Here is a 12,692-nt window from a genome sequence, read left to right on the forward strand (position 1 = left end):
GTTAAACTTATCAAAGGCAATTGAAAAGTTATATAAGATGAGGACTTAGAATTAATATGGAATCGAGGAAGTTGTTTATTCCATCCTCATTCCTCTTAACATGTATATGGTTGGTGGTATGATAAACCATATGGGGTTAAGATAAAGTATAACCATGCATGTACCAACAGTGTGTGGGTTGATGTGGTCAAAATCTATGTGAGTTCTTTAATGATTATTTCAGTTTTTTTTTTTTTTAATAAGGAAGTAAGCATGGTCAACAGTGACATGAGAAGGTGGTTTGAGAAGTGAGGAGAATGTGTGAAATAGTGGTCTAGAAGATTAGGTATATGTGTGCACTAGGGAAATATGGTAAGATTGCTAGACAGCATTAAGGCCCACTTGAGTTTCACAGTCATGATGATCTCATGGATGCCTAATTCATGTAATATGAGCAAAAAGATGTTGCTCATAAAGGGCAACACCAGTTACCTTATGGGTAATGTTTAGGTTGTGATGGTTCTACATATTTATATGAGTGAGTAGTAACTATTTTAGAGCAGTAAAAAGCAACTCTGAAAATGCTGCTTATCCTATTCCTTAATCCATAAAATGGAAAGAAAAGTATAAGTAAATGCATCCAGAAGATGGGACTATTTCACTGGCACCAAAGGGAAAAATACTTTTGGAATTATGGGATGTAAATTTTGGAAATATATTTAATTTGGAACAGGTGAGATTCTAGATTTTTCAGGTAACTTTGTTCTAGTATATTAACCAAAATAGTAAATACCATCTGTTATTGAGTGTTTGCCATGTGCCAGCTACTGAGATAATCACTTCGTATCAATGATGTCATTTAATTCTCCAAATATCCCAATGAGGTAGGTTTTCTAATCCCAGTTTTAAAGATCAAAAACCTGAGGCTCTGTGGAAGGTGGAAGTTAAGTGACTTGCCTGAAGGCTAAAGATAGTGGCTGGGTGAAGATAAGTCCCAGCCTTGTCTAGTTACAAAGCCTATGTGCTTCACTGTGCTACCTTGCCTCCTAGTCTAATAAATTTTGTATCACATTAATAAATACGTTTTTCTAGTTACACAAGTAATGACTATGAAGGCATTTCAAATATTTTTTTTTTTCGCTGGGATTCCATAAACCCAAAATTGAATGAATCTAGTAATGAATCTTTGGTAACTGAAGATGTGGTTTTAATTTTGATTTGAGTTAAATGTAAATACTGTAGTTTATCAGCTACCTAATAGAGATACTTAATATGTTATCCATTAGTGCTCATCCAACATTTAAAAAAAGTTTTCATGTATACTTCTTTGTATTTTCTTCTGTTTCAAATAATTTTCTAATGTTATTATGTTATATATAATTTATATCTAAGATGTTTCCTTACTGTAATCATTTTAAAATATATTTAAAAATATTGGTCATTGTCTCTAATAAAAATTGTTTTAGTTTCTTCTTTTATTATATCCATGAGAACTATAAAAATATTTCCCAGGCACGATGGCTCATGCCTGTAATCTCAGCTCTTTGGGAGGGCAAGGTGGGTGGATCATCTCAGGTCAGGAGTTCGAGACCAGCCTGGCCAACATGGTGAAACCCCATCTCTACTAAAAATACAAAAATTAGCCGAGTGGTAGTGGCACATGCCTGTAATCCCGGCTGCTGAGGAGGCTGAGGCAGGATAATCACTTGAGCCTGGGGGGCGGAGGTTGTGGTGAGCTGAGATTGCGCCACTGCACTCCAGTCTAGGTGACAGAATGAGAACCTGTCTCAAAAAACAAAAACAAAAACTATAAAAATATTGTACAACCAAATGTTTCATACTGTACAGGTAACAACTGGCGATGCTTTTCAGTTATGAATTTGTGTCTTCCCAAACCAACATTATTTATGTCCTAATCTTTTCCTAATAGTTTTGAAAAACAAAAATAAGATAAAATCAAATTTTCAAATTTAATGTCACATATATATTTATTCAAAAAAGACAGGCCAAATAAGAAATACAGACTTAAAAGCTTTTATATGCAGTTGGTAAGAAATGACATATTACATGATTAATGTAAATAATAAATTAGTAATGAGAGTTTTAATCTAATGTTCAAACTTGTTTACTAAGATTGTGCAATCATAATACTGAACTATGGACATAATTTTAATGATTCTAAAGATAACCTTGCCTGGTAGCTGGATTTAGAACCCAACTCTCAAGACAGTAGTCAAGTATTTTACCCTAAAATCATTTTAACAAGTAGTCTTCATAATGCTTGTAGTATTTTCTTCTCTATAGTTGTACACTTATTTTCATGACTTCTCTTTTATTCACAAATCATGTAATTATTTTTATTGCCTGGCCTGGATTTGTGAATAAAAGAGATTGTGACTAGTAGATATTTTTGCTATGCAAAAGGAATAAGTTAATATTTTATTTTTTCATGTAAAACATAATTAGGAAACTTTTAATTACTTCAGTTGTTTTTAGTCATAGCTTAGTTTTTAGAGCTATTTTTAAATGCTGTTTACATACCTCTCTTTTATCTTTCTCTTATCTAAAGACCAAGACATTTGGAGGAGGTGGTGGTGGTGCTAGAAGTAATCTCAATATGAATGCTGCTGGTAACCGAAATAGGGAAGTTTTACAGAAAGAAAAGTCAACCAAATCAGAGGGAAGACATGAAGGTGTCTATAGAGAACTGGTAAGGCTAAAGAACTAACCACAAATTTAAAGTGTTATTTCTTTAAATGATTCTTTTATTCTTTCTTACCACCACCACTGAGTTTGTGCAATGTATTATGGATAGATGTTATAACTCTTGAAGGCTTTCATTAAGGATTACAATTAAATCATGAAAAATTTGGATTGTTTGAAAAATAATTTACTTAAAACCTCTATCTCACTTAAATTACTAATGTCCTAATAATATATTTTGGAATGGATTGATAAAAAGCCATCAAAAGATGATGCATCAACAACATACATTTTCCTGTGCTTCCCCACCTTCCCCACATCTTTTGTCAAATTTTGTCTAAAGTGATTTTGTTTTGTTTTCTACTGCTCTTTGGGAAGAATATTGTGAAACAAGCATATGTATTATGTGGACCCAATTGCAAAATATTCTTGAATTTTTAAGATAAATGAGTGGAGTTAAACATATTTCTGGCATGCTGCAGTGTTCTTAGATCTAAGGATGTTTGCAAAAATTCATTTTCCTCTGCCTTTAGAGGTTGAATGACTTTGGTTGATTTTTGTCTTTAGGGTAAAAAACAGCTTAAACCATGGAGGTTTATTATTTCATATAACAAGAAGTTCAGAAGTAGATGGTTACAAGTGTTGGTAAATTCAGCAGTATAACAATATTAGAGCATTTGTGGGTATTTCCATGATTTCTTGGCTTTCTCCTTAGTGTTATGTAACTGCTAAATGGATTCACCTTACCCACTGCCTAAATAGAGCTGATTTATCAGGACAGGGGAATTGCAATAGAGAAAGAGTAATTCATGCAGAGCCAGCTATCATGAGAGACTGGAGTTTTATTATTACTCAAATCAGTCTCAGTGATCATTCAGGGATCAGAGGTTTGTTTTGTTTTTTTTTTTTTTTTTTGAGATGGCATTTCACTCTTGTTGCCTAGGCTGGAGTGCAATGGCTCAATCTTGGCTCACTGCAGCCTCTGCCTCCTGGGTTCAAGTGATTCTCCTCTCTCAGCCTCTTGAGTAGCTGGGATTATAGGCACCTGCCACCACACCCAGCTAATTTCTTGTATTTTTAGTAGAGACAGGGTTTCACCATATTGGTAAAACTGGTTTCGAACTCCTGACCTCAGGCGATCCACCTGCTTCTTTGGCCTCCCAAGGTGCTGGGATTACAGGCGTGAGCCACCATGCCCAGTGGGATAAAAGTTTTTAAGGACAAGTTGGTGGGTGGGGGAAGCCAGTGAGCCAAGAGCACTGATCTTAGGAGCAGTTTGTGGAGGGTCAGAATCTTGTAGCCTCCAGCTGCATAACTCCTAAACCATAGTTTCTAATCCTGTGGCTGTGATGGCTAATATGGAGTGTCAACTTGATTGGATTGAAGAATACAAAGTATTGATCCTGAGTGTGTCTGTGAGGGTGTTGCCAAAGGAAATTAACATTTGAGTCAGTGACCTGAGAAAGGCAGACCCACCCTTAATCTGGGTGGGCACAATCTAATCACCTACCAGTATGGCTACAATATAAACAGGTAGAAAAATGTGAAAAGACAGACTGGCCTAGCCTCCCAGCCTACATCTTTCTCCTGTGCTGGATGCTTCCTAACCTCAAACATCAGACTTCAAGTTCTTCAGTTTTGGAACTCAGACTGGCTCTCCTTGCTCCGCAGCCTGCAGATGGTCTATTGTGGGACCTTGTGAGTTAAACTCCCATATACATATATATATATATGTTCCATTAGTTTTGTCCCTCTAGAGAACCCTAATACAGATTTTGGTACCAGGAGTGGTTCTAGAGGAACAAAATATTAAGGATGTATTTCTTTCATTAGATTTGGAATTTTTGGAGTTGGCCCCTTAACATGATTAGATCCAAAACTGCTGTGGACTCTACTTCTAATAGTGTGGAGAACACTGATAATCCTTCACATGAACTTTTTAGAGAGTTATGCAAAATAAATGCATTTGCTGTTTTTGATTTATCACTCGTGAGAGGCAAGGAGTTTAGTGACTCTATACATAATACCTTTGACCATATGTGGAGAACCAAGGAACATAATGAAACTGGTTGGTTGCTTCTAAGTTCGATGGACAAAGTGATGAAAGAAAATGAAGAACTCAGGCATCCTATCTCCTGGCTTCAGAAGCAGATATTGAGCCTCAAATCTGCTAAGATTGCCCTGAGTAAGAGTCTTATTGTTACTGGAGGGTCCTTGTTCTTAGAGCTCCCAAGATGGTGGTGGGCTGCTTCCAAGATGGCAGCAAGCCGCTTGTTCTCTGACCTGGCATTCTTGGCCTCATGGATTCTAAGGAATGGAACCTTGGGCCATGCAGTGTTATAGCTCTATTAGAAGTGGTGGGTCACAGAAGAAAACCGTGGAATCCAGTAACTAGTGTTCAGCTCAATTAGGACGAACCGGGGACTTAGCCATACAGGAACAATGGCAAGTCTTTAGCCTGATTGGGAGCAGCAGCTGGCACCCCACTGGATCAGAAACTCAGTGGATACCCTGCTGGATCCGGAGGGGTGGAAGTCAACGGCGGGTCTGGGACGGCAGTGAGCAGCAGTGGTGGACAGCAAGCGAAAGCTCAGCTTGAGCCATAACAAACATGGACCAGAAGAGTGTGCAATTGCAAGATTCAATAGAGTGAAAACAGAGCTCCCATAAAATGGGAGGGGACCCAAAGGGGGTTGTCATTGCCAGCTTGAATGCCTGGGTTTAGATCCTGATCATTGTCCCTCCCCCTGTGCTCTCAGGTGATAGATGATTGGCTATTTCTTTACTTCCTGTTTTTGCCTAATTAGCATTTTAGTGAGCTGTCTTTACTACCTGATTGGTCGGGTATGAGCTAAGCTCCGTGTTTAAAGGTGGGTGCAGTCACCTTCCCCAGCTAGGCTTAGGAATTCTTAGTCAGCCTAGGAAATCCAGCTAGTCCTATCTCTCATTATCTCCTGTGGAGAAAAAGCTGAAATTTTGGAAAAACAGACACAGGCTGTTATCATGTTAGTGGCTGACATGAAATGAAAGGTGCATGCACAGCCTTGCCAGGTGTTTACTTTTAAAGTGAGGGCATTGATTGGAAAAGAGTAGGACCTTGTAGCTTGGAATGGGGATGTGTGGGTGGAGCCTGATGAAGCTGGGGACACTGAGTTTGTAAACTCTGATGAATTTTCTTTGCTAGAAGAAACAGCTTCCCCATCCCCAGTAATGGTTTGAGTTTTCTAATTTATATAAACAGAAATCTGAAGAGCAGACATGGGAATGTATATTAAGGGTGTGGGATAATGGTGGAAGCAACATAGAGTTGTATCAGGCTGAATTTATTGATTCAGGCCTGCTAAGTAGGGACTCTGCATTTAATATTGCAGCTTGGGGGGGTTAAAAAAAGGCTAATAATTGATTTGCTTGATTAGCTGAAATGTGGATTAAAGGATGGCCCACTGTGAGTGAGCTGGAAATGCCTGATCTCCCTTGGCTTAATGTAGAGGAAGGGATACAATGGCTTAGGGAGATTGGGATGGTGGAGTGGATTAGTCTCTGTAGACCTACTCATTCCAGCTAGGAGGGTCCAGAAGATATATCCTTGACCAACACCTTGCAAAATAGATTTGTGAGGGCAGCACAGGCATCTTTGAAGATGCCCTGTAATTGCTTTTCTCTGTATGTCAGAGCTAACAGTGTGAACCGCAGTCACTCAACTACAAAATTTAACTACAATGGGAATAATTGGATCCCAAGGTAGCAGGGGCCAAGTGGTGGCACTCAACCATCAAAGGCAAGGTTAAGCATAGCTACTGTAGTGGACAGTAGAGGCAAAACGGCAATCAGAATATTCTGACTTATGTAGCGCTCTGGCATTGGCTAATTAATCATGGTGTTCCTAGATGTGATATTGATAGGAAGCCTACTGCATTCCTGCTTAATTTAGACAAGCAGAAAGCTTCTAGATCTAATGGACAAAAGACTAATTTCAATTATGAAAGTAGAGATTTGTGGCCCCTCATTCAATTTTCAGCCAGTTTACAGACCCAGAATCCCTTGAATGAAGGGGAGGCTGGGTCCCCTTGAGGAAAGACCCCACCGACAATTTATGCAGTGAATCTTTCTCCTATCCTTCCCCAAGGACACCTCCAGCCTTTTACCAGAGTAACTGTGCATTGGGGAAAGAGAAATGATTAAGTGTTTTGGGGACTACTGGAAACTGGCTCAGCTGATGTTGATTCCAGGGGACCCAAAATGTCATTGTGGTCCTTCAATTAAAGTAGGGGCTTATGGAGATCAGGAAATTGATGGAGTTTTAGCTCAGGTCCAAAGTACAGTGGGTCCAGTGGGTACCCAGACTCATCCTGTGGTCATTTCCCCAGTGCCAGAATGCATAATTGGAATAGACATACTTAGCAGCTGGCAGAACCCTCACACTGGCTCCCTGACTGGTAGGGTGAGGGTGATTATGGTGGAAAAGGCCAAATGGAAGCCATTAGAGCTGCCTCTACCTAGAAAAATAGTAAATCAAAAACAATATTGCATCCCTGGAGGGACTGCAGAGATTAGTGCCACCATCAAGGACCTGAAAGACACAGGGGTGGTGATTCCCACCACATCCCCATTCAACTCTCCTATTTGGCCTGTGCAGAAGACAGATAGATCTTGGAGAATTACAGTGGATTATCAAGTGGTGACTCCAGTTGCAGCTGCTGTACCGGATGTGGTTTCATTGCTTGAGCAAATTAACACATCTCCTGGTACCTGGTATGTAGTCATTGGCTTGGCAAATGCCCTTTTCTCCATTCTGGTCCATAAGGTCCACCCGAAGCAATTTGCCTTCAGCTGGCAAGGCCAGAAATATACCTTTACTGTCCTTCTTCAGGGGTATATCAACTCACTGGCTTTGTGTCATTATTGTATTCAGAGAGAACTTGATCACTTTTCACTTCTGCAAGATATCACACTGGTCTCTTACAGTGATGACATATGCTGATTGGATCCAGTAAGCATGAAGTAGCAAACACAGTGGGCTTATTGGTGAGATATTTGCATGCCAGAGGATGGGAAATAAATCTGATTAAAATTCAGGGATGTTCTGCCTCAGTAAAATTTCTAGGGGTCCAGTGGTGTGGGGCGTGTTGAGATACTCGTTCTAAGGTGAAGGATAAGTTGCTGCATTTGGCCCCTCCTATAACCAAGAAAGAGGCACAATGCCTAGTGGGCCTATTTGGATTTTGGAGGCAACACATTCCTCATTTGGATGTGTTACTCTGGCGGATTTATCGAGTGACCCAAAAGGCTGCCAGTTTTGAGTGGGGTCCAGAACAGGAGAAGGCTCTGCAACAGGTCCAGGCTGCTGTGCAAGCTGCTCTGCCACTTGGGCCATATGACCCACCAGATCCAATGGTGCTTGAGGTGTCAGTGGCACAGATGCTAGTTGGAGCCTTTCGCAGGCCCCCATAGGTGAATCACAGCAGAAGCCTCTAGGATTTTGGAGCAAGGCCCTGCCGTCTTCTGTGGATAACTGCTCTTTTTTTGAGAGACGGCTCTTGGCCTGTTACTGGGTTTTGGTGGAAACTGAACATTTGACTATGGGTCATCAAGTCACCATGCAACCTGAACTGCCTATCATGAACTGGGTGCTTTCTGACCTATCTCACCATAAAATGGCTCATGCACAGCAGCATTCCATCATCAAATGGAAGTGGTACATGTGATTGGGCTTGAGCAGGTCCTGAAGGCACAAGTAAGTTACAAGAGGAAGTGGCTCAAATATCCATGGACGGCCGGGCACGGTGGCTCACGCCTGTAATCCCAGCACTTTGGGAGGCTGAGGTGGGCGGATCACGAGGTCAGGAGATTGGGACCACGGTGAAACCCCGTCTCTACTAAAAATACAAAAAATTAGCCGGGCGAGGTGGTGGGCGCCTGTAGTCCCAGCTACTCGGAGAGGCTGAGGCAGGAGAATGGCATGAACCCGGGAGGCGGAGCTTGCAGTGAGCCGAGATCGCACCACTGCACTCCAGCCTGGGTAACAGAGCGAGACTCCATCTCAAAAAAAAAAAAAAAGAAAAAGTCTATGGTCTCCACTCCTGCTACCCTGCCTTGTCTCCCCGAGCCTGCACCAGTGGCCTCATGGGGAGTCCCTATGATCAGTTGACAGAGAGAGAAGACTGGGGCCTGGTTCACAGAGGGTTCTGCACAATATGCAGGCACCACCAAAAGGGGACAGCCGCAGCCTACAGCCCCTTTCTAAGAGATTTCTGAATGATAGCAATGAAGGGTAATCTTCCCAGTGGGCAGAACTTCAAGCAGTGCACCTAGTTGTGCACTTTGCATTTAAGGAGAAATGGCGAGATGTGCGACTATATACTGATTCATGGGCTGTAGCCAATGGTTTGGCTGGATGATCAGGGACTTGGAAGAAGCATGATTGGAAAATTGGTGACAAAGAAATTTGGGAAAGAGGTATGTTGATGGACCACTCTGAGTGGTCAAAAACTGTGAAGATATTTGCATCCCATGTGAGTGCTAACCAATGGGTGAGGTGACCTCAGCAGAGGAGGATTTTAGTAATCAAGTGGATAGGATGACCCATTCTGTGGACACCACCTCAGCCTCTGTTCCAGCCACACCTATTATATCCCAATGTGCCCATGAACAAAGTGGCCATGGTGGGAGGGAGGGAGGTTACGCATGGGCTCAGCAACATGGACCTCCACTCACCAAGGCTGACCTGGCTATGGCCACTGACTATTCCTTGGGGTGATCAGCCAGCTACCTGTTGGCAGGTTTATTATATTGCACATTTTCCATCATGGAAAGGGCAGAGATTTGTTCTTACTGGAATAGACACTCACTATCTGCCTAAGTAATTTCTTCTTAACTCCTGTATCATTCCCCGCTCTGGAGTGGTAACTCTAACTGCTGTTAGGGGGTGTTGGACGATGACTCTTTTGGCTACTTCCTGCTGAAAAGAGGCATTGTGTACGGAACAACAGCTAGGGCTCCTCCTAGGGTCAATCTAAAGGTCCTCAGAAGAAAGGTGTGTCCATGCGTTGTTCTGTCTACAGCACCATTTGGAGTTTGATTGCTGTCAGCCATTCCGATGGGTTGTAATACTGGTTTGCCTCCACCAAATGTTGCTGAAACACTAATATAAATGCAACATTCCTTTTGGGATAAGTGGCATTGGATTTGGATGGCTAGAGTAACTTCAGTGTTAACCTTGGCTAAATCTTTTCTGCAATTATTAATTCCTCTGTGACTTCCACAGACCATCTAAGACATGCTTAAACTTTCCTACTTGTCCTAAACATCCTTGTTTTTAAACAATCAAAGATTCTTTTTAGGACAAGTGTTTACGATCCATAAAATCATTTTATGACTTCTCCAAACCATCCACAAAATGCTTAAACCTTCTGACTTGTCCTGAACATCCCTCTTTTAAACAACCAACTATTCTCTTTAGGACAAGTACTTACTATACAAGATCCTTTCTTATATAAAATCTCTTTCCTTCAAACCTTATTTGCATAGCCAGGGTGTGACATGTTACCAAACCCAATAAAGTTCTAGCAGACTCAGTGATAGTAAAATGTTCATGCTTCTTTTTTGTTGGTAACTATTATTCCTACTATCAGGATAATAATTACACAAAATACTATAGCAGTGGAAACTCTCTGTCTGATATTCCAGTTTGAAGGTGGTAACGTGTATAACCCTACTGCAAATAGTAGAGTGAGTATAGCAATTCCCGCAAGTGTTGTGTAGTACATAATTTCCATCTAAAATTTTACTTGCTAAGATACAGAATTTCCTTTTGTGGTTCTATGAAGATCCTTAGTTTTATCTTCCCAAATGAACCTCTGGGTTATGGGCACCCTACTCACTTTCATTACCTGACAAAATTTGCAGGATAATTGTCCAGAACTAGGATATTGATCCAGATTTTTACATTACCCATGCCTTTTTGTTTCTTCCAAGCTGCAAGAGATCACCACTTGATTCACAGGAATAAGCAGGGTTAGTCTAAAATGTCAGCAAAATAAACTAAAAAACAATTAATGAGACTGGAATTTAATGACAAATGTGTAAGCTTTGGATCATAATTTTTCTCTCTCTAGTCCTTATTTTTGGTAAAAACAAATTATGATAGGACTGTGTTTTTTGTAGAATAAACTTTAGTCTTATACTTGGCCTGATTATTTGCATAAAGTGCAGCAAGAATGATTATTTCTGTGTAGGCCTTTTGGATTGTCTTTGATGGAACTCTGTTCCACAAGGAACCTCAGATAAGATCTTCTAAAGCTGAGCTCAGCCATGGGTTTGTATCTTCAAATACCTGTGAGTTGGGTGATCTTCTCCTCTAAAGGCCCCAAGATAAACTGGGAGCTCCTGGTCCTGTTAGAAAGTGACATTCTTTACTGACCACAGGTCAGGAACCCTGTACAGGATTATATATATAGGTATGAGGCCAGTTCTCTCCATGGGAATTTTATTGTCTCTGCAAGTTGAGATTGACTTCTTAAAGGGAAGCATATCCTTCCGTCAAAGCCTTGATAAAATAACCAGTTTTTCTAATTGTGTCCTATTGCAAAGGAAAATGGATTCTTATTGAACTGATGCAAACTACTATATTGTGGTAAATTAAGAGAAAGTTTTTAAATTCTAGAGGAACCAGGCAGAGAGAAACAAACATGCTCCAAACTTTGTTCACAGGAGTATACCTTATTCAATTATTAAAGGCCATAAATAGTTCAAAATAAGTTTCCTTGATTCTGAAAGAAAAACAAGGATCATCAATATTCTAAGAAAAATAAAAAAGGTTCCTTTAGCTTTCTGAGTTTAGTCCATTTAGTTAATTTCTGTTTTGCTTGATACTTGTGAACATTTCAGTTCTTCATGAGTCCTGTACCTTTTTCTCTATTCCAGTGTTACAGTTTTCAAAGCTATTAGAATCCTGCATTTGAGAGCACCTGTTAAAGTTGTATAGCTTGATTGTAACCTATCTTTTGAGAAGGAACAAAGCAAGACAAGAATTGTCTGCAAATGACATTTCCAGGGTAGTTACAGTTAAAAACATGACTGATAAAGTTTAGTTATCTGTGGTTTACAATAACTTGACAACCTTAATTATGATTAATAGGACATAATTAGACATGCGACTTTTAGAAATTCCATACAATATTGGAACATATATTAGTATTATTCACCAAAATATAACTTAAAGAAGATTGCACATCATTTTGGCAATCTAATGTAACTAAACATGCCAAACAATCCTGTTTACCTCTTCTCTGGGTGTTTCAGGGGCCCTCTGAACCATCCAGAAAGCAAGGTATCAGGAAAGAAAATTTTGAAACTTGAAGTTTGATTTTGGGAAGGCTGCTAAATGTTGGAGGGCTTAAAACACTCGGTGTTATGAAATAGAATTCCATATTGCTACAAATTATTTATTTTGCCAAAATGATAACTCAAAAGGCAAAAGCCTTTCATTAGCCTTTACTATTATATGAAAATCCTGTTGAAAGCCAAATTGTACCCTTGCATTAGTTTATTAATGTTAACCCCAATTGGTTTAAACGAAAACGGTTCCATCTAATCTTAACCAGTTTGACCATAAATGAAATCTTTACAAACTTTTTATAATGCTTTTTGCTAAAGGGCAGATTGGCATCAGAAGAAAACCTTGCTGTGCTCTTATTTCAATGCTCAATTTATGAAAAGATCATATAATACTTTTTTGAATTTAGTTAATGTTTGTGCATTTTTGCAAGATTAATTTTTAAAATTTTAGAATTTTAAAAATCTTTTTATAACTTGCTTAATTATCTCTAGCTTTATCTTAACAAATATGAGATAATCACTCATACCTGGGCAAAATTTACATTTTCATGCTTTCTAATAATCTTTTACTAAAAAAAGTTACTGTTTTTATACACCTTGCTTGTAAAACTGTTTAGTGGTCTCAGATACATGTTGCAATGTAAACTCTTAGCAACTTTTACTTTTGGTGAAAA

General features: G+C 39.6%; 1 protein-coding gene across 12 annotated transcripts in view; it reads left to right on the plus strand.

Annotated features, from left to right (window-relative positions):
- TDRD3 (tudor domain containing 3) overlaps window positions 1–12,692 on the plus strand; it is a 181,991-nt gene that overhangs the window by 100,995 nt on the left and 68,304 nt on the right. For all 12 annotated transcript variants that reach the window (XM_058437965.1, XM_058437964.1, XM_032150984.2 and 9 more), the window contains one exon: window positions 2,549–2,689. In XM_058437965.1, the coding sequence (XP_058293948.1) occupies window positions 2,549–2,689 (141 nt within the window). The remainder of the gene's footprint in view (window positions 1–2,548; window positions 2,690–12,692) is intronic.

Source organism: Hylobates moloch, unplaced genomic scaffold (genome assembly GCF_009828535.3).
Source record: "Hylobates moloch isolate HMO894 unplaced genomic scaffold, HMol_V3 SCAFFOLD_4, whole genome shotgun sequence".
In the NCBI taxonomy this organism is placed as follows: domain Eukaryota; kingdom Metazoa; phylum Chordata; class Mammalia; order Primates; family Hylobatidae; genus Hylobates; species Hylobates moloch.